Source organism: Mesoplodon densirostris, chromosome X, assembly GCF_025265405.1.
Source record: "Mesoplodon densirostris isolate mMesDen1 chromosome X, mMesDen1 primary haplotype, whole genome shotgun sequence".
Lineage (NCBI taxonomy): Eukaryota > Metazoa > Chordata > Mammalia > Artiodactyla > Ziphiidae > Mesoplodon > Mesoplodon densirostris.
Genome location: NC_082681.1, coordinates 59518619 through 59541689, shown reverse-complemented (window position 1 = coordinate 59541689; position 23071 = coordinate 59518619). Strand labels below are relative to the sequence as shown.

Genomic DNA, 23071 nt, shown 5'->3' with positions numbered 1-23071 from the left:
TGTAAGAAATATATGATTAGTCTATTACATTATAACAGTTTATCTGTATTGTTAATTTAACTTTAGTTTGCTGTGAAGAAAGATTGTTGTTTAAATGAACACCGTCTCTATGATTCTCTATATTTTTTTATAGCACATACACTTACCTTTGAAATCTTGTACAGAGTAATGCAAATACAGGTTGTCTGCAGTTCAAATATCCTAGTTATAGTTCATTAGACTAAATTTGATTAATGCTTGTCTATCTTATATCTGTACAAACATTCTAATGCTCCTCATTACAAAACAGATATAAATTTGTACAGATCAAAAATATTGAATCTATAGTATGCCGAATACAACTGGAGCACCAGTTGCCATTTCTAAAAACAGCAATTTGAAAAAAATCTTCATATGTCATTTACAGTACAGTTATGATATCTGCATTAATAAAAACAAGCAATTAGCTTTATCTCTTGACCAATTAAATGTACTTGCATTATTAATGTAAAATTATATAAAGCATTGTGTTTTCAATGACCTACCTCTAAAGAATATGCAAATCAATACAAGCACAAATAGAAAAGCAAGTACCAGGCATTCTCTGTTTCAAAAAATAAAAGCAACAATTTTTTCTTCTCTCTTGCTCAAAGACAATCAGCTTAATGACACCAGGAACATATTGAGTTTGACTAAAATACAAAATACTGAATAAATGCTCACATGCATAATGTTTGGCTGAGGTAAGTTAGAATTTATTGAAAATTGCATTCAAGTAGTATGTAATACTGAATCCCAAATGGTTAATTCATACCCACCTATATTATGGGTAATAGTTCATAAACATTGTAACAGGGGTAAGAATATTTCCACTAGAGAAAGTTTGCATGACTTCTCTCACATTTGAATCAATTTATTCAAAGTTACCATAGAATAAATGTTTTCACATTTGTTTCATTATATACTTTGACATTTCCAAATCCTAGCTTAGAATAACCTAGAGGTGATCCCAACAGTGGGAATATCTGGTGCCACTACTGTTTATCCTTGCTCTTATTAGTGCCCTATTCAAAGAGCATCATTAGGGGAAGAAATCCTTTCTCTTCTTCAGATTGTAAATGGCTAGCAATGATGAGAGTAGTATCTCACACTTTCTCTGTTGTATATATTTTCAGTATAAAAATCAATTTTATAGAAACAAAATTACTTAAACGGAATGTCCAAAGTAATTTAGAAATCTGAATTTTCTTTCAATGTATATCTTTTAACAGCATTACATAGTATTATATATGACAGACTTAGTTTGTTTTTTTAATAAGCATGAAATGGTACTTTTTCAGTACCTTTGAATATATTTTTTTCTTGTACTTCCTATTCTTTATGTCAAAGTCAAAGGCATCAATACTGTAGATTGTGTTGAAAGGCGTAATTAAATGGCATATTTTAAAAACTATCAATTACATTTTAAAATATAAATTAATTGATCACATATCTCTTTAGTCACTAAAATTAACTCTTCACTTGATCTTAGCCAAAAGGCCTAGAAGCAATAATATTAACTACTGCTTTTGCAAAATATAGTTCTTGAATAAGTAACTAGTAGTAAATTTATGAACAAATATTTCCCCAAATAATCCCAAAATATCATGACTGATTTTGTGTTTATAGTCACCTATGAGTCTCTGTAATAATGTATATTAACATGTTTAACTGTAATAGCCTTTGTTAACAGATACACTGGACAGCATTTATTATTAATGATTCAGTGTTCTAAAAAATCTCATTATTCAAAGGACCTAGCATGCTTGTAAGAAACTCCCAGAATTTATAATAAGGGAAGTTCATAATGGTAGCATTATTAATTTTTAAGTGGAGAGAACAATTTTGATTTCTTGTAAGATATATTCAAAAAATGGGTTAAAACTGAAGTGTGAAGATTTTGCCAAGTGAGTTCTTACACAAGGCAGGTGTGTCCCAGTTTTCCCAGTCTAAATAAACACAGGCTTCTTGCTTTATAGAATAGCAATATTTACTACCAAGCCCACTTCATTAGCACAAATAGGCCAAGATTATTGGATGAAAGGCATTGGCTACATTTATTGGTCATTAATAATTCTGTATGTTTTTCATAGTGTCTGTGCCCATAGACCCAAAGTCCCTTTTTCCATCTTCCAAAAGAATCTATAAGTCTGATAGATTCTTCGTTAAACTAAAAAAATTAAAAGTCACACTATGGTAATGGCCTTGTTCTGCTTTGGACTTGTAGATATTAAGTTCATGCTATAAATCAAAGTTTTAAAGAATAATAAAAATATTCTCTGCTAATCCCCCAGAAGAAAATGAAAATGTTTTACTTTCCAATTTCAAAAGCCAAGTACAATTAGTGCTTTGTGAAGTATACTTTGCATCACAACACTCCTAGCATGATAATGTTTTGCATCAAAGTGTCATTACCTCTTCATCAAGTATGTGTGCACTATTTCAATATGATAAAATATAAAATAATAAAGTAATTAAAAATTTGGCATTTACTTGCATTCTGTCTTAGTTTTGCATAGATTTGGGTGTTTAAAATATTTTACAGTCACATGATGCAGAATATGTCACAGAATTTTGAAATGAAAGATATCACAGCTCATTTTATTAAAGTATATCAATTAATATTAACAAATAAGTTTTAATTATTTCAAAGTATTGCAGGTAGATATGAAACAAAATTTATTCAGTGATATGATCCATGAGATTATTTTTGGCTGCTGTGGTAATTCCGAAGATTTTCTTCTTTTACCAGGTTTGAATTGTTATTTTCATCAAATACTACTTTTAAAGGAGAAAGGAAGACTCTTCTTAGTGACTATTGTTAACTGAACCAGTGTAAGGTTGTCACCATTGTTTCACTGAGGTCCCAATAACCTGATAACATAAAAACTGCTACACTTGTTGATTAATCAGAAATGTTATAGCAAATGAAAGTCACTTCTCATTGTTTGATGGTTGTTGATATTGTGAGCTATGTCTTCATGTATTTGCAGTGTTTTGAAATATGAAAAGTATCTGTATAATTATAGACAGTTTTGTTGTGTGAGAATTTTGCTTCTTTCATCATTTTACTCTAAATGCAATCCTATGTTGTTAATATTAAGAATTTGCTTAATTTAAAACCTGCTCTTTGTTAAGCTAGGTAACTAATTTAGACTTTAAGTTATATAGGAATAAAACTCTGGGTAGTCTAAATTCAGAACTAATATATGATTATGGAACCATGGATTGATTAAAGGTCTGATGTGGAATAAACAATTTATTAGCATAAAAAATTATAGATATATTTGTAGCTATAAGGTAACCAACTCTAATGATATTTTCATAGTAAGCTTTCCAACCCCACCTATTTCCAGATGTTTGCTTACTCATATTGGCCCAAATTATTATTTTGGTGATGGTAACTTTACTCAATTTGCTCCCAACAAGTCTCAGTTGATACTGGAGAGATGTCAGGTGAAAATAGGATCACTCATCTTATCATATTTGTTTCTAGTGTGTCCTTTTGCTACTCTGACTAGTCCAGTTACATGAATAGATTGAAGGTATCAAGTTGCAACAGATTATCTTCAACAATATTAGGGGAACTTTAAATCTCACAAAACTTTAAATAAAAAGTGAAAATCTGAGTTGAATGTCCTAAATAACTTTACTAGGCATTTGGACCACATTAAACCGAACTCTGAACTGTCAACCCATTAGGCAAGTCATAAATTTCCCAGTTATTCACTTGGGAAGACCAAATGATGAACAATTGAGGGCAGTAAAAATTATTTGCTGAAATAAATGTATCAGTTACAATGCAGTATTCCCCTAAAACATGACACTGAAAATTTTCAGTGGTACAATTGGGAAGCTTCTGAAAGAGCAAGAGGAAGAAAGACCAAAGCAAATTTATAACAATATCACATCATTTTTCATGAGAGGTCAGCTTTGAAAACTAATCAAATGATCGGTATAAGAACTCTATCACGTGTAATTTGCTATCAGAGTTTAACAGATATATTAAATGGAACAGTTTGGAGATTTCTGTATAATGAGCATTCTATTAAGTTTTGGAATAGCACTAAGGAAAATGTCTATAAAATATGCATTTGTCTTCAAAATGATAAAGGCTAGAGAATGATAGGGAGCATCACCAGAGCACATTTAATCACATCTATGAACTTGTTATATGAATTCTGAAAGACTGGAATTTGTTCCTCTATTTCTCGAAATATATATATCAGCCAATTAAATAAATATGAGTTAACAGATAGTTCTCAAAAGCAATTTAAAGGTCATATAAGTGTAAGCATTTAGAACAAAGGAAAATAATATCCAAATGAATTTATTTAACCTCATAAGAGCACATTTTCTTTCTGAGACAAAACAGATGAATTACACTCTAAGAGTGATCTTAATTTCATTGTGTTAAAAATATATTTAAATATTCTGTCATTTTTCCTCACTCCTTCTCAACAACTGAAGATGGTAACAGTTCTCTTGTAAGTGATTTCCAAAGAGAGATATTGGGTCTGTCTCCTTTGCAATATATTCTTTATAGATATTTTTATTACCCTGTTATATATTCCATTTTCCCAGTATACTCGATTGAAGTGCATATTGGCAGAATATTGGTCATCACTTGACTCATAACTTTAGTTCAAGTTGAGTTTTCAACATGATAAAATGATCAACAATATGACTACATCACATTTTCCCTATAGAAAATTACTGTGATATCCAAAGGGTATTTTGGTGCTTTACAAGAATAATATATTTCCCTAGGAAGAATATTTATTTCTTCAAAGTTAAATGTTTTTAATGAGTTACAGAAGCCCTCAGATAATGTTGTTTTAAGTGTAATTAATTTGAACTCCACTAATTCACAATGAATGCTATTCTGAACTTGCACTGAGTTAATCTGTGCTTGACTTGTACTCTCTCTTTGGGAAATAGTTCATTAAGTTACTTAAATTGTATTGATAGTATTAAGGGAGACTGTATAGCCCACTAAAAAAATATATGCTTAAAAGAATATTTTAGTAACATTCATTCAAATAGAAACTCTTAGAATATTAATTACACTTCTGTTTTTGTGCTTTTATTTAATATTGATTCTCTAGTAGTTGGTGGATTTTTATGCACTTAGAGATACAACAATGACGTTTATTACAAAACTTGTTTTAATTAAAACTAGGATTTTCACCAAGGTATTCTGAATTCTGAGATTAAAAACATTTAGCTAAAAACGTGACTGTTTATAAATTTTACACACACACACACACATACTGTGAACAATCTCCTGTTTATCTAATTGGGTATAATTACATTTAGTAACTCTGGATATATGTTTTCTGTTTGTTGTAGCTTGTGAATAGGTTTTATTCAAGTCATGAATGTTACTAACTATAACAATACCCATTACTTAAAGGACAGGACAGAGTTTTTTTAAGGACAAATAATATCAATGTTTCTGGTTATTTATTAAAACTCTGCTACCAAATTGACAGAGTCTCTATTCAATTAATACTTAAGTGGTTTATCCACTATAAGTCAATTAGAGTTAAGTGAGAAAATTTAAAAAAGATGTTTTGGATTATTGTCAACATGAATTTTTGAGAGAAGCTCTAGAGATGTACTTAATTACCTATATTTTATAATAAATATCATTTGAACAATAATATTACATTGTTCCATCACATTTTTTGGAAGCACTTTATGTGAAATATCATCTGTCCATCTAAAATATTGTGTGTCAACTAGTTTCCAAATTCTTCAGAAAATCTGTCAAATGTGAAAACCACTACAATATTTTATATGCATAATGAATTTTTTTAAAAGCCCTTACCTTTCGGCTTTCTAATTTTTCTTCAATTCTGTATGTATTTGTTACTTAATTTCCCAAGTTTTCAAGAACTCTCTAATTTTGTTAGTCAAAATGTTAGCATTGAATTCAATTCTTAGCATGCTTTGTTTTATTCTCAATGGATGAAAGCTATCCAGTAGGAAATTATTGATTTCACTTGGTAAAGTTAATGCTTAACCAGAGACAGAGTGACAGCAAGTGAATTCAGAAGGTGGATGGTTCCTAATAAATTAGACTTCTAAAACTTGAAAGATGCTTGTTTAAATAAATAGAAATAGATCTTTTGAGAAGAAGAGACAATATGAATGGCTGCCATTAAACAACTAGAAGACAACAAATAGTGCTGGGAAAACTGGATATCCACTTGCAAAAGAATGAAGTTGCACCCTTACCATATACCATATACAAAATTTAACTCAAAATGGATCAAAGGCTTAAATGTAAAAGCTAAAACTATAAAAATCTTACAAGAAAAAATATGGGGAAAAACTTTATGACATTGGATTTGGCAAGTTTTCTTGGGTATGACACCAAAAACAAAAGCAATAAAAAAAAAAAGATAAGTTGGGCTGTGTCAAAATTAAAAACTTTTGTACAACAAAGGATCCTGTCAACAGAATAAAAAGGAAACACACAGAATGGGAGAAAATATTTGCAAATCATATATCTGATATGGGACTGATATCCAGAATATAAAGAGAATTCTAACAACACCAAAACAAACACTCAAACAACCCAGTTTAAAAATGAGCAAAAAACTTGAAAAGACATTTCTCCAAATGCAGTATACAGATAGCCAATAAACACACGAAAAGGTGCTGCATGTCACTAGTCATTAGGGAAGTGCTAATCAAAACCACAGTGAGATGCTACTTCACACATATTAGGATGGCAGTTATTAAAAACACAAACACACACATACAGAAAATAACAAGTTTCAAGGGGAATGTGGAGAAATTGGAACGCTTGTGTATTGCTGGTGGGAATATAAAATGGTGCAGCTGCTATAGAAGATGTATGGTGATCCCACACAAAATTAAATATAGAATTACCATATAACCTAGTAATTTCATCCTTGGATATATACCCCAAACAACTGAAACGGGCTCAAATATAATTGTACACATGCATTGACAACAGCATTATTAAAATTATATATATATATATATATATAATTTATACATATATATATATACACACACACACACACACATATATGAAAATAACAGCATAAAAGGGGTGGGTAGGAGCAAAATTGAATTGGAGTAACAAAACAACATCAGATGGTAAGTCAAAATACACAGAAACAAGCGAACAAATGAAGAGAACCAGAAATGGCAGAAAAGAAGGTTAGACTTCCAGGTAAGATAGCAGAAGAGTAAGACGCGGAGATCACCTTCCTCCCCACGGATACACCAGAAATACAGCTACACGTGGAACAACTCCTACAGAACACCTACTGAATGCTGGCAGAAGACCCCAGACCTCCCAAATGGCAAGAAACTCCCCACATACCAGGGTAGGGCAAAGCGGAGAGATTCCCGCACAGAGGATCAGTGCCAAGTGGCACTCACCAGCCCGAGAGGCTTGTCTGCTCACCCGTCAGGGCGGGCGGCACTGGAAGCTGAGGCTCGGGCTTCGGTCAGAGTGCAGGGAGAGGACTGGGACTGGCGGCGAGAACTCAGCCTGAAGGGGGCTAGTGTGCCACGGCTGGCCGGCAGGGAGTCCGGGAAAACTCTGGAGCTGCCGAAGAGGCAAGAGACTTTTTCTTCCCTCGTGGTTTCCTGGTGCGCGAGGAGAGGGGATTAAGAGCGCTGCTTAAAGGGGCTCCACAGACAGGCGCGAGTCACGACTGAAAGTGAGGAGCCCAGTGACGGGCGTGGGATGCTGGGGCTGCTGCTGCCACTGCCAAGAAGCCTGTGTGCGAGCGCAGGTCACTGTCCACACTGCCCTTCCGGGAGCCTGTGCAGCCCACCACTGCCGGGGTCCCGGGATCCAAGGGGGCTTCCCTGGGAGAACGCACGGCGCGCCTCGGGCTGGTGCAACGTCACGCCGACCTCTGCCGCTGCAGGCTCAACCCGCACTCCGTGACCCTCCCTCCTGCCTGGCCTGAGTGAGCCAGAGTCCCCGAAGAGGCTGCTCCTTTAACCCTGTCCTGTCTGAGTGAAGAACAGTCGCCCTCCGGCGACCTACATGCAGAGGCGTTGCCAAATCCAAAGCTGAGACCCAGGAGCTGTGAGAACAAAGAAAAGAAAGGGAAACCTCTCCCAGCAGCCTCAGAAGCAGCGGATTAAAGCTCCACAATCAACCTGATGTACCTTGCATCTGTGGAATACATGAATAGACAACAAATCATCCCAAATTGAGGAGCCAGGAGTCAGTGCTGTGCCCCTTAGGTGGGAGAGCCAACTTCAGGACACTGGTCCACAAGAGACCTCCCAGCTCCACATAATATCAAATGGCGAAAATCTTCCAGAGATCTCCATCTCAACACCAGCACCCAGCTTCACTCAACGACCAGCAAGCTACAGTGCTGGACACCCTATGCCAAACAACTAGCAAGACAGGAACACAATGCCACCCATTAGCAGAGAGGTGGCCTAAAATCATAAAAAGTCCGGAGACACCCCAAAACACACCACCAGACGTGGACCTGCCCACCAGAAAGACAAGATCCAGCCTCATCCACCAGAACACAGGCACTACTCCCCTCCAACAGGAAGCCTACACAACCCACTAAACCAACCTTAGCCACTGGGGACAGACACCAAAAACAACGGGAACTACGAACCAGCAGTCTGCAAAAAGGAGACCCCAAACACAGTAACATAAGCAAAATGAGAAGACAGAAAAACAGACAGCAGGAGAAGGAGCAAGATAAAAACTCAACAGACCTAACAAATGAAGAGGTAATAGGGAGTCTACCTGAAAAAGAATTCAGAATAATGATGGTAAAGATGATCCAAGATTCTATTTCCCAGATCCAAAATCTTGGAAATAGAATAGACAAAATGCAAGAAACAGTTAACAAGGACCTAGAAGAACTAAAGATGAATCAAGCATCGATTAAAAACACAATAAATGAAATGAAAAATACTCTAGATGAGATCAATAGCAGAATAACTGAGGCAGAAGAACGGATAAGTGAGGTGGAAGATAAAATAGTGGAAATAACTGCTGCAGAGCAAAATAAAGAAAAAAGAATGAAAAGAACAGAGGACAGTCTCAGAGACCTCTGGGACAACATTAAACGCACCAACATTCGAATTATAGGGGTTCCAGAAGAAGAAGAGAAAAAGAAAGGGACTGAGAAAATATTTGAAGAGATTATAGTTGAAAACTTCCCTAATATGGGAAAGGAAATAGTTAATCAAGTCCAGGAGGCACAGAGAGTCCCATATAGAATAAATCCAAGGAGAAATACGCCAAGACACATACTAATCAAACTGTTAAAAATTAAACACAAAGAAATCATATTAAAAGCAGCAAGGCAAAAACAACAAATAACACACAAGGAATCCCCATCAGGATAACAGCTGATCTCTCAGCAGAAACTCTACAAGCCAGAAGGGAGTGGCAGGACATAATTAAAGTGATGAAAGAGAAAAACTTGCAACCAAGATTACTCTACCCAGCAAGGATCTCATTCAGATTTGATGGAGAAATTAAAACCTTCACAGACAAGCAAAAGCTGAGAGAGTTCAGCACCAACAAAACAGGTTTACAACAAATGCTAAAGGAACTTCTCTAAGCAAGAAACACAACAGAAGGAAAAGACCTACAATAACGAACCCAAAACAATTAAGAAAATGGGAATAGGAACATACATATCGATAATTACCGTAAATGTAAATGGACTAAATGCTCCCACCAAAAGACACAGATTGGCTGAATGGATACAAAAACAAGACCCATATATATGCTGTCTACAAGAGACCCACTTCAGACCTAGAGACACATACAGACTGAAAGTAAAGGGATGGAAAAAGATATTCCATGCAAATGGAAACCAAAAGAAAGCTGGAGTAGCAATTCTCATATCAGACAAAATAGACTTTAAAATAAAGACTATTAGAAGAGACAAAGAAGGACACTACATAATGATCAAGGGATCGATCCAAGAAGAAGATATAACAATTGTAAATATTTATGCACCCAACATAGGAGCACCTCAATACATAAGGCAAATACTAACAGCCATAAAAGGAGAAATTGACAGTAACACAATCATAGTAGGGGACTTTAACACCCCACTTTCACCAATGGACAGATCATCCAAAATGAAAATAAATAAGGAAACACAAGTTTTAAATGATACATTAAACAAGATGGACTTAATTGATATTTATAGGACATTCCATCCAAAAACAACAGAATACACATTTTTCTCAAGTGCTCATGGAACATTCTCCAGGATAGATCATATCTTGGGTCACAAATCAAGCCTTGGTAAATTTAAGAAAATTGAAATTGTATCAAGTATCTTTTCTGACCACAATGCTATGAGACTAGATATCAATTACAGGAAAAGAGCTGTAAAAAATACAAACACATGGAGGCTAAACAATACACTACTTAATAACGAAGTGATCACTGAAGAAAACAAAGAGGAAATTAAAAAATACCTAGAAACAAATGACAATGGAGGCACAATGACCCAAAACCTATGGGATGCAGCAAAAGCAGTTCTAAGAGGGAAGTTTATAGCAATACAATCCCACCTTAAGAAACAGGAAACATCTCAAATAAACAACCTAACCTTGCACCTAAAGCAATTAGAGAAAGAAGAACAAAAAAACCCCAAACTTAGCAGAAGGAAAGAAATCATAAAGATCAGATCAGAAATAAATGAAAAAGAAATGAAGGAAACGATAGCAAAGATCAATAAAACTAAAAGCTGGTTCTTTGAGAAGATAAACAAAATTGATAAACCATTAGCCAGACTCATCAAGAAAAAAAGGGGGAAGACTCAAATCAATAGAATTAGAAATGAAAAAGGAGAAGTAACAACTGACACTGCAGAAATACAAAAGATCATGAGAGATTACTACAAGCAACTCTATGCCAATAAAATGGACAACCTGGAAGAAATGTACAAATTCTTAGAAATGCACAACCTGCCAAGACTGAATCAGGAAGAAATAGAAAATATGAATAGACCAATCACAAGCACTGAAATTGAAACTGTGATAAAAAATCTTCCAACAAACAAAAGCCCAGGACCAGATGGCTTCACAGGCGAATTCTATCAAGCATTTAGAGAAGAGCTAACACCTATCCTTCTCAAACCCTTCCAAAATATAGCAGAGGGGGGAACACTCCCAAACTCATTATACAAGACCACCATCACCTTGATACCAAAACCAGACAAGGATGTCACAAAGAAAGAAAACTACAGGCCAATATCACTGATGAACATAGATGCAAAAATCCTCAACAAAATACTAGCAAACAGAATCCAACAGCACATTAAAAGGATCATACACCATTGTCAAGTGGGGTTTATTCCAGGAATGCAAGGATTCTTCAATATACGCAAATCAATCAACGTGATACACCATATCAACAAATTGAAGGAGAAAAATAATATGATCATCTCAATAGATTCAGAGAAAGATTTCGACAAAATTCAACACCCATTTATGATAAAAACCCTGCAGAAAGTAGGCATAGAGGGAACTTTCCTCAACATAATAAAGCCCATATATGACAAACCCACAGCCAGCATCGTCCTCAATGGTGAAAAACTGAAACCATTTCCACTAAGATCAGGAACAAGACAAGGTTGCCCACTCTCACCACTCTTATTCAACCTAGTTTTGGAAGTTTTAGCCACAGCAATCAGAGAAGAAAAGGAAATAAAAGGAATCCAAATCGGAAAAGAAGAAGTAAAGCTGTCACTGTTTGCAGATGACATGATACTATACATAGAGAATCCTAAAGATGCTACCAGAAAACTACTAGAGCTAATCAATGAATTTGGTAAAGTTGCTGCATACAAAATTAATGCACAGAAATCTCTGGCATTCCTATATACTAATGATGAAAAATCTGAAAGTGAAATCAAGGAAACACTCCCATTTACCATTGCAACAAAAAGAATAAAATATCTAGGTATATACCTACCTAAGGAGACAAAAGACCTGTATGCAGAAAATTATAAGACACTGATGAAAGAAATTAAAGATGATACAAATAGATGGAGAGATGTACCATGCACTTGGATTGGAAGAATCAACATTGTGAAAATGACTCTACTACCCAAAGCAATCTACAGATTCAATGCAATCCCTATCAAACTACCACTGGCATTTTTCACAGAACTAGAACAAAAAATTTCACAATTTGTATGGAAACACAAAAGACCCCGAATAGCCAAAGCAATCTTGAGAACGAAAAATGGAGCTGGAGGAATCAGGCTCCCTGACTTCAGACTATACTACAAAGCTACAGTAATCAAGACAGTATGGTACTGGCACAAAAACAGAAAGATAGATCAATGGAACAGGATAGAGAGCCCAGAGATAAACCCACGCACATATGGCCAACTTATCTTTGGTAAAGGAGGCAGGAATGTACAGTGGAGAAACGACAGTCTCTTCAATAAGTGGTGCTGGGAATACTGGACAGGGACATGTAAAAGTATGAGATTATATCACTCCTTAACACCATACACAAAAATAAGCTCAAAATGGATTAAAGACCTAAATGTAAGGCCAGACACTATCAAACTCTTAGAGGAAAACATAGGCAGAACACTCTATGACATAAATCACAGCAAGATCCTTTTTGACCCACCTCCTAGAGAAATGGAAATAAAGACAAAAATAAAGAAATGGTACCTAATGAAACTTCAAAGCTTTTGCACAGCAACGGAAACCATAAATAAGACCAAAAGACAACCCTCAGGATGGGAGAAAATATTTGCAAATGAAGCCACTGACAAAGGATTAATCTCCAAAATTTATAAGCAGCTCATGCAGGTCAATAACAAAAAAACAAACAACCCAATCCAAAAATGGGCAGAAGACCTAAATAGACATTTCTCCACAGAAGATATACAGACTGCCAACAAACACATGAAAGGATGCTCAACATCTTTACTCATCAGAGAAATGCAAATCAAAACTACAATGAGATATCATCTCACACCAGTCAGTATGGCCATCCTCAAAATATCTAGAAACAATAAATGCTGGAGAGGGTGTGGAAAAAAGGGAACACTCTTGCACTGCTGGTGGGAATGTGAATTGGTACAGCCACTATGGAGAACGGTATGGAGGTTCCTTAAAAAACTACAAATAGAACTACCATATGACCCAGCAATCCCACTAATGGGCATATACCCTGAGAAAACCATAATTCAAAAAGAGACATGCACCAAAATGTTCATAGCAGCCCTATTTACAATAGCCCAGAGATGGAAACAACCTAAGTGTCCATCATCGGATGAATGGGTAAAGAAGATGTGGCACATATATACAATGGAATATTACTCAGCCATAAAAAGAAATGAAATTGAGCTATTTGTAATGAGGTGGATGGACCTAGAGTCTGTCATACAGAGTGAAGTAAGTGGGAAAGAGAAAGACAAATACTGTATGCTGACACATATATATGGAATTTAAGAAAAAAAATGTCATGAAAACATAGGGGTAAGACAGGAATAAAGACACAGACCTACTAGAGAATGGACTTGAGGATATGGGGAGGGGGAAGGGTAAGCTTTGACAAAGTGAAAGAGCGGCATGGACATATATACACTACCAAATGTAAGGTAGATAGCTAGTGGGAAGCAGCCGCATAGCACAGGGAGATCAGCTCGGTTCTTTGTGACCGCCTGGAGGGGTGGGATAGGGAGGGTCGGAGGGAGACGCAAAAGCGAGGGGATATGGGAACATATGTATATGTATAACTGATTTAATTTGTTATAAAGCAAAAAGTTAAAAAAATTAAAAAATAAAAAATAAAAAAAATAAAAAAAGAAGGTTAGTAAAAAATAGTTGATAATTATTTATAAAACTTGCACTCCCATTCTTGTTTCAGCTTAATTAAAACAAATAATACATAAAGTAATAATTATAACGATATATTGAATTTGTACATACATATGTGTTTTATATATATATATATATATATATATATATATATATATAAATGGCACAATAAAGAGGAGAGCAAATATAGATATATAGGAGTAATATTTCTATATCTCACTGGAATTAATGTATAATAAATCTGAAGTAATTGTAATAAGTTAAGACCACACAATCTAAAGACCAGTAAAAGAATGGCATACACAGACACGTGTGCACATATGTGTGTATAAATAAATATACATATTTACATGTAACATTATATACACTATATACTATATATACATATGTAGCCAAAAATCATTAAAGGAATTACAATATTAAACTAGAAAGCATTCACCTAATGCAGAAGAAGCAGTAAAGGAGGAATAGAGGAACAGAAAAAGACATGAAACACATAGAAAACAAAAAGTAAAATGGTAAATATAAATCTACTATATCAATAATAACATTGAAAATGAATTGATTAGAAACCCCAAACAAAGAAGAATTGTAACACTGAATTAAAAAATGAAATCCAAATGTATGCCTATAGGATGCAGGCCTTAGTTTCAAAGATACTGATAGATTAATTATGAAATAATGGAAAAGTTATATCATGCACACAGAAATCATGATAGAGTGACTACACTAATATCAAACTTATTTAAATTAGAAAAAACTTTAAAAATGTTGCTAGAGATAAAGAGGGATATTTTTTCATGATAGAATGGTCAAATAATCAGGAAGATATAACAATTATAAACATATATGCATCTAACAACAGTGCTCTAAAAATCATGAAGCAAAAACTGACATAGTTGAAGGGAGAAATAGACAATTCATTAATAATAGTTGGAGATTTCAATATTCCACTTTCTATAATAGAAAGAATAACCATGTAAGGGACCACAGAGGAAATAGAAGAAGTGATCAGGACTCTAAATCAATTAGACCTAACAGACATCTGCAGAACACTCCAGCCAATAAGAGCAGAATACATAGTCTCCTCATGTGCACATGCAGCATTGTACATGATAGACTATATGCTACACTATAAAACAAGTCTCAATAAATTGAAAGAAATGCATTCACACAGAATATATTCTCTGGCCACAATGGAACAAAATTAGAAATAAAAGAAAGAAATTTGGAAAGTTAACAGGTATGGGAAAATTAAACCACACACTCCTAGATAATCAATTGGTCAAAGAAGAAATCACAAGAGAAATTAGAAACTACTTTAATGGTGAAATACTCTGTTTTCCCCTAGTATCAGGAATAAGACATAGGATGTCTGCTTTCATCACTGCTTTTAAACATTATACTGGAGGTTTGAGCCAGGGCAATTAGACAAAACATATATAAAAGGCATTAATACTGCAAAGAATGAAGCAAAACTATCCCTATATGCAGATGATATGATCTTGTATACAGAAAATCCTACAAAATCCACTAAAAACCTATTAAAACTAATCAAGCTCAGCAGTGTTACAGGCTTTAAGAGCAATATATATAAATCAAGTGTATTTTTATACTCTAGCAATAAACGTTCCAAAAAAGAAATTAGGAAAACAATTCTATTTGCAATGGAATAAAATACTTAAGAGCAAATTCAAGAAAAGAAGTGCAAGGTTTTTACTCTGAAAATTTTGAAATAACTATTGAAATAAATTAAAGATATAAATAAGTGGAAAGACATCCCATGTTCAAAGACAGGAAGATTTAATACTGTTAAAGTTCAATACTTCACAAATTGATCCTCAGATTCAAAACAATACTTACCAAAATCTGCAAAACATAGAGTTGCCATATGACTCAGCAACTCCATACATAGGTACACTCCCAAGATAAATGAATAACTGTGTTTACCAAAAAACTTTTATACAATGTTGATAACAGCATTACTCATGATAACCAAAAAGTGAAAACAACCCAAATGTCCATCAACTGATGTGGATAAATAAAATGTGGTATAATCATACAAAGTGTAATCTTGAGCAATAAAAAAAGAATTGAAGTGCTGATACATGCTACAACATGGGTGAACCTTAAAAACATTATGCTAAATGAAACAGGCCAGTCACAAGAGACTTCATTTAAAGGATTCCACTTATATCACATGCCTAGAATAGGCAAATCTATAGAAGAAAAAGGTAGATTAATGGTCGCTTAGGGCTGTGGAATTTGGGGAGAAGTGGCCAGTGACTGCTAATGTATACCAGGTTTCTTTTGGGACTGATAAGGATGTCCCAAAATTGATTGTGGTGATAGTTGCACAACTATGTGAATATACTAAAAACCATTGTATTATTCACTTTAAATGAGTGAACTTTATGGCATGTGAATTATATCTCAATAAAACTGTTAAAAAAGGAGTTTCTATAAATCATATATTTCAGTGAAAATGACTTGGTATCTGTTTCCTCATCATAAAGAGGCAAATAACTCAATGTTGAAATTATGATGTATTCTTTTGTTGTAAAATTTAAAGCTGCCAGATCAGTTGCTTTTCTGATGGAGGAAATTAAATTTTGTTTTAAAGTATAGTTGTATGTATGTTCATATATTTCCATGCATGCTTTTATGATTTAATGTCACCCCAAATATATAAAGCTCTACCTTCCCAAATACTTCTCAAATATAATTGTGCAAAAATATAGAATATTTTAAATGTTAATATCATAGAGACATTTTTAAAGTGCCTTCTAAATGAAGAAAAGGAAATGGTTATCTAATGGAGAAAATTAGTCTTATTAATGAGAATCACTTCTGATATATACTATTCTTTGGTTTTAAGTGTGATAGGATAATGACAGTACCTGGACTCTGTATCCTGTTGAGGACTTATAGGAACATGAATTCTACTTTTAACTTTTAGGATTGTTATGTCTTCTTAGAGAAATGACCTTTTTAAAAAAAAAGTCATGATGTAATATCCTTCACTATCGTTAGTAGCATTCTTTGCTCTAAAGTCAACTTTTATATTGATATACCTACTCTATCTTTACTTGGCTAGTCTTTGTATGGTATACTTATTAATATTTGATACCTATGGGCATTTGAAAGTGTTACAGAAATCTTATAAAGGAGTTTTTAAAAATATTGTAGTTTAGAGCTAAGTATTTTGGATCTGTAATTCATTGTTGCTAAACTGATTTGCCATGATTTCAGAAAATGAGGATTACAGAAATCAATTGTCTCTAAGATAATTATAGCTATATTTCATTCTTGAAACTAAAAGGCATATCTTAGAGTTCAATAAGCTATGTTTCCAAGTTAACCTAATTGATTCTTAGATTTATTCTCAGATTAATTAATTAGATTCTTAACCAAACCGTTAGCTATAATTGGTTAGTTAATTACATGTTTCTGTGACTGGTTTTTCCATTTACCATTCTGTGACTGGTTTCACTCATGTCGTCTCTTTGTGTTAGGACCATATTTCAACTGACTTGTGTGTAGAGATCAATGACCACAGCTTCCATTCACAGTCACAAACACAATTTAAAATATCTACATTTGGGAGACTAAACCAAAGTATCCTGATTATAGAAATGAAATGCCATCCTCCCACTCCTGGCTATTTATATTACTGTAGGAATTATTTCTTGACAAATCAAGTATAATTGTGAAAATATTAGAAGTCTCTGATGCATTTATATATAGATTATTAAATGTTCCTATAACAATATGATTTATTTTAAGTATCTATTAAACATATGCTTTTGAAACATAAATTTTGTCATTTGTTTCCCACCCTAACAGCTGCAGAAATAACTGTTCAACCAACCGTGGAAGAGGCCTCTGACAACTGCACTCAAGAATGTCTCATCTTGGGCCACTCTGATGCCTGCTGGATGCCAGCTTCTCTAACCCATTCCAGCCCTTTACAGGCACAGACCTCTGCTCTGTGCCACAGCCCACCCCTGACGCAGACCACTCTTCGCCGGCGCAACCCTCCAGTGACACAGACTGTTGCGCTCTGCCACAGTCCGCCAGTGACCCAGGCTATTGCACTGTGCCACAGCCCTCCACCAGCACAGACCTCCACTCTGCACCACAGCCCACCTCTAGCACAGGCTACTGGTCTTCACCACAGCCCTCCACCAGCACAGGCCTCTGCCATCCGCTACAGCCCTCCCCTGGCACAGGCTGCTGCCATCCACTGCAGCCCTCCTCTGCCACAGGCTGCTGCCCTCCATCGCAGCCCCTCACAACCACCAATCAGTCTGCAGCAAGGATGGGGGCAAGGTGCTGGTCCTGATGGACTACTTTCTCTTGATCAGGCAGCACAAGGTAGTACAAGATCTCAGTTTTACGCCATGTCTGAAAGACTTCATCCTAGTGATGATTCAATTAAAGTCATTCCCTTGACAACCTTCACTCCAGGGCAGCAGGCCAGACCCTCTAGGGGAGATTCTCCCATTATGGAAGAACATCCTTTATAAAACTAAAACGGCTACTTCACATTTTCCAACAGGATGTATATAATCGAAGTTTAAGATCCAATTTCAATGAATACTTCAAATTGTTAGATTTGTAAATAGCTATGTAAATAGAAACCGATACCAGAATCCAGTCTAGAGCTAGACCCTTAGTCAAAAGTTAAAAATAAATTTACAATTTGATTAACTCAGAGTGTGTGTTTAAAAATAAAAGAAATTGAAAAAAATGTCACAGTCTTTTGTACAGAAAGGCTTATCATGGCAGATATTAATATATAGTATATATTATTTCTGGTGCACTGTATTTTTTCATTTATTTTTACCAACATGTGCAATATTACTGATTTTTTTCCATTCTGTTTTTTGTGGACCCAGTACATAGTTAATGTAAAGCTAACAAATATCTGATTTTCCAAGGGTATGTTTATTCTATCTAAACTTTTGTTTAGACAATGGTAGAAGGTTTAAGTATGGTAGCATTTTTGTTTGTCTTTTCGTTTGATATTTGTTGTTGTCTCCACTTTTTTGTTATTAGTTTTTCTTCAAAAATGACCAATAGGGAGTGGAAATATCTCTTATATTTTTTTGTCTCTCTCTGTATTTTTTATGTTTTCTACCTTTATTTTAAGAATATATTGTTGTTATAATTTGTATATATTTTTTCAGTAAAGAACTTATAAAAACTGTACAGATTTATGTCTATAACCTATTTCTCTACTCTTCAGTAGAGTTCGAGACACTGAAGTGCAATAACTGTGCCCAAATTAGGCAATTATTTGCTAAAAAGGGCCTCTTTCTTTTTGTGTTAAATTTATCTTTGTAGTTTAGTGTAAAGTGCATCAGAAATCATGTTGTATCTGTCATATTGAGCCTATATTCCATTATTAATTGGTTCTTTATCTTCTGAAATTTGTATATAACAGCTTAGAAAATAATAAAGAAGGTGGATGTATTCAACTCCTAATTAAAATAAACATAACTGTAGATAAAACTACATACTAAACCTATAAGACTAAGGGATTTTTATCATTCTAGCTCAAACTACTGAAGAAAACCATTGATAACAAGATGATAGTCAGGAAGGAACTTTTCAAGAGACATAATTATAAATCTACATCAAATGTGTTACAGTATATAATTTTAAGGAGATGTTCAGAGGGAGAAATGGGGTTCATGACTGCCTCTTGGGGTCGAAAAGAAATACCCCAATAACACACACACACACACAAAAATAAACCAACAAAATCTCATATATGAAACAATATATGTCATTCTAAGCAAAGAATACATGAGTATTCCTAGGGAACATTAGTTTCCTTCTGTTGTCTGTTCTTTATTTTATTTTTTGTCCTTTTAACTGTCCGTGGTCTTCTATGTGCACATTTTATCAATTTACAGAAACGCCATCAACTTAATTTTCATCCATAACAAAACTGAAAATATTTATTTCAGTATTACACTAAACCAAGAGACAATTGATGTTTTAGTTGCGGTGTGGGGGGGAGTGAATATTTCTTCTTGCTTAAATTAGATGTAGACTTTGTAATGTGTAACTTGAAGATATGTAATTTATGATTAAACTGTGTGTAAATGTTGTATTATAAACTGTGGTAAATGTATAGTTTCATTGGTGAAAGTTTCCATTGAATGTTGAGAAAGCTTCTCTTCATGTGCCCAGCAGGTTACGTAGCGTTTTGAGAATATATTGTTCCCACTATGAAGCTCTTTAAATCATATCTGATTTGGTGTGTAGAACTTCTTAACTTTTAACTACTAGAGTTTAATTACTGAAATGTCAACTTAATTAGTATTACTGATTTTTTTCCTCATTTGTGTTTGTTATATTCAAAGGGATTTGGAGCATCCTGGTATTCCAGATGCATGTGAGTCCTGAAGGACTGATGATGTTTGAAAGTGAAGATATTGAAATATGATGACGTATATGTGTTGGTATTCTTCTTGCTATGGTTAATGAAGATTTTATACCTGGGGAAGATAAAGAAACCTAGAATGACAAAATCCGTGCTTCCAGTCAATTTTAGAATGTTTTTTCCTCTAAAGCTTGCAAAGATAATGTGAGAATTTTTTTATTTTTATTTTTTAGTTATTTCTACATTTTCCTCTCCACATTATTAGTTAAGATCTACACACACAAAAAGAAATAAATGAAAAAGAGATAAAAAAGAGAAACTGAAAGACTATTAAATAATGTCAGTAGTATGAATAGTTACTATCAATATTAATGAAAATCAGAATAGAAACCAATGTTAGATATTTGGGATTTTTTTTCTGATAGTGTGATTTATTGAGTTATATGGGTGGCTCTTAAATCCTCATGTAAAATTTGTGAAGTTTTGATACCTTTCCTAGAGATATAGGAATGAACAAATATGCTTTTATTGCCCTTTCTAACTCTGATTATAAAGTCAGACTTAGATTGTGTTTAGAATATTAAATGACTGGGCATCCTCTTCTGTGCTTGTACCAGAGAGGCTTTGAATGGAAGCAGGCTCAAAGTAGCCAAATAGGCAAGGGGTGTGAGCCCAGTTATGCTCCCCTATGCATTCTCTTCCTAAGCTTCCACTGGGTCTGGACATGGCAACCTGTAACTTCCAAGGTTTCAGATCTGATGAGATCTTTCTCATCACATTGCAAATTCTTTCTTTGAGTGGATGGACAGAGCTGTAGGTTGACAAAACTCACAGATGGCTTTTTTAATGTGCAAAAATTTAGTCCTGGAACTCCAAAAAGTCTTATTTTACCATCAACCAAAAATATTTACCTTGAAAAAAGTAAGATTTGATTTAGTTGGAAATAAGAACTTATAACTGAATGACAAGGATGGTAATAATATGTTTAGTCAGACTGGTTGTTCTATTTTGTGGTCATGTTCAGTTACATGTGATCATTAATTTACTAGTTATAATGATAATATACCACATTTGTAAGTATGTATTCAAACACTGTGTATCTTATATGCTTAGTGCATACATATTTTTTCCTTGAACTTTATCTTCAAGTTTTAGCTAATACTGTGTCAGTGTATTAAAAATAAACTTACATATGGTACAAACAATGTAATAAATTTAGAGGGTACATTTTGTGTAGTCTCATCTAATTATTTAACATTTTATTTTTAGTAATGTAAAGTTGGTTAGAAAACAAATGGTTGTTAAATGATTAGTGCTATTGTGTACTGGTGACAGTTATGAAGAGCCTCTGCCTTCTCAAACTAATATTTGTCACACACTTTCATTAAAGCCATGGGAAAATTAAGTTTTACTCGCATGTATATTTCAACATTAGTTTTTTTGTTGTTTATATTAAGTCTGAATGTGCATATATCTCCTAATCCACATTTGTGAACATCTATTTCTTTAAGCTTTTCTCTCTTTATATTCTTCTGATGTATATTTTCCACTATAGATACCATTTCCTGTCTTTCCTCTTTCATATTTGTTCCAAACCAAATTTATGGTTATATATAGATGAACTTTTTCTCACAATCATTAGACTATTTTGCCTATTTCCAACTGGCACAATTGCCCTGGTAAACATTGGAGCAAGAGAAGCTGAATTATATTTGGACAGGAAACTTTTTACATTAACATGCCAATTACAACACCAGAGCAATTTTATACAGAGGTCTTAAAATATTCATTCATAATAGCTTTCTTACACTAACCATCCATATGCTTTCAGTAAATATGATTTTTAAAAGCACTACAAGTTGACATCAGTAAAAGTAGTAAAATGAAAAGGCCACTCAGAAAAATGTGTGTGCACAAATAAAAAAAAAATGAAGGCAATTGTTTAGTGATTGTACGTGATACTTTTACAAATAACATGTGTGAAATTTATGCTATCCCTGCTTAAAATACTTGGAATTTTATGAAATATGTATTTATGTTTGTATTTTGAGAAGATTCCTCCTCTGTGACATCATGCAGCGTCTGAAAGTGAACAGTATCCCAAAGCAGCTCTAGCCATGCTTTGGAAGTGAGACAGTTGGATATTGTATGGCCCAGGATGGCAGTATGTAGTCCAGTGGCAAATGTGTATTAATTGTTCGATATCAGATTCTGTATTGCATGTTTTCTTATTAATTAATATAGGTATTAATAAAGCTCTGAGAAATGAAGATATATATTCATGGTGTGTGTTTATTAATTCAAAAGTCAAAGGTTTTATTTTATTTTAAATAGTTTTTTAAATCTATCTAGAGTAAAATACACCATTTGGTGGAACATTTTGATGAGTTAGCTTACTTTTTTGTTTGCTCAGTCCTTTCAATATAGTTCTTTGAAATGCACATATTTTCACCCTCTTTTCAAAGTTGGTAAGTAATATTGTAGTGTTTTAGAACATTTACTTTGCATCTTACAAGACAAACTTGAGATATTTATTTATTTCAGAATAGGCCTATTGTCTCATTTAATGTAAAAGCCACCTAAGGATTTCCCTACACAACCCTTGAGGATCCAAGTGAAATAAGATTCTGGAGAATGTTGATATTATTTGTGGAACAAAATAACTTCACTCCTGGCTTCACTTTGGCTAAATGGAGAGAATTCCAGTACTTTGAAACCTCTCAGGCTACACAGGATCAGTAAATACTCCATTGCATTTGGTATTTTTATCAGTCCTGAAGTTTGATTAAGAGTTATAGAGCACATAAT

At 34.1% G+C, this 23071-nt stretch overlaps 1 protein-coding gene across 6 annotated transcripts in view; it reads left to right on the top strand.

Annotated features, from left to right (window-relative positions):
• The window catches only part of PCDH11X (protocadherin 11 X-linked), a 717733-nt gene extending 699338 nt beyond the window's left edge, over window positions 1-18395 (top strand). For 5 of the 6 annotated variants that reach the window (XM_060086712.1, XM_060086710.1, XM_060086709.1 and 2 more), the window contains one exon: window positions 17713-18395. In XM_060086712.1, coding sequence (XP_059942695.1) covers window positions 17713-18395 — 683 coding nt within the window. The remainder of the gene's footprint in view (window positions 1-17712) is intronic. The other variant, XM_060086711.1, reaches the window with a different exon arrangement.
• The last annotated feature ends 4676 nt before the right edge of the window (window positions 18396-23071 follow it).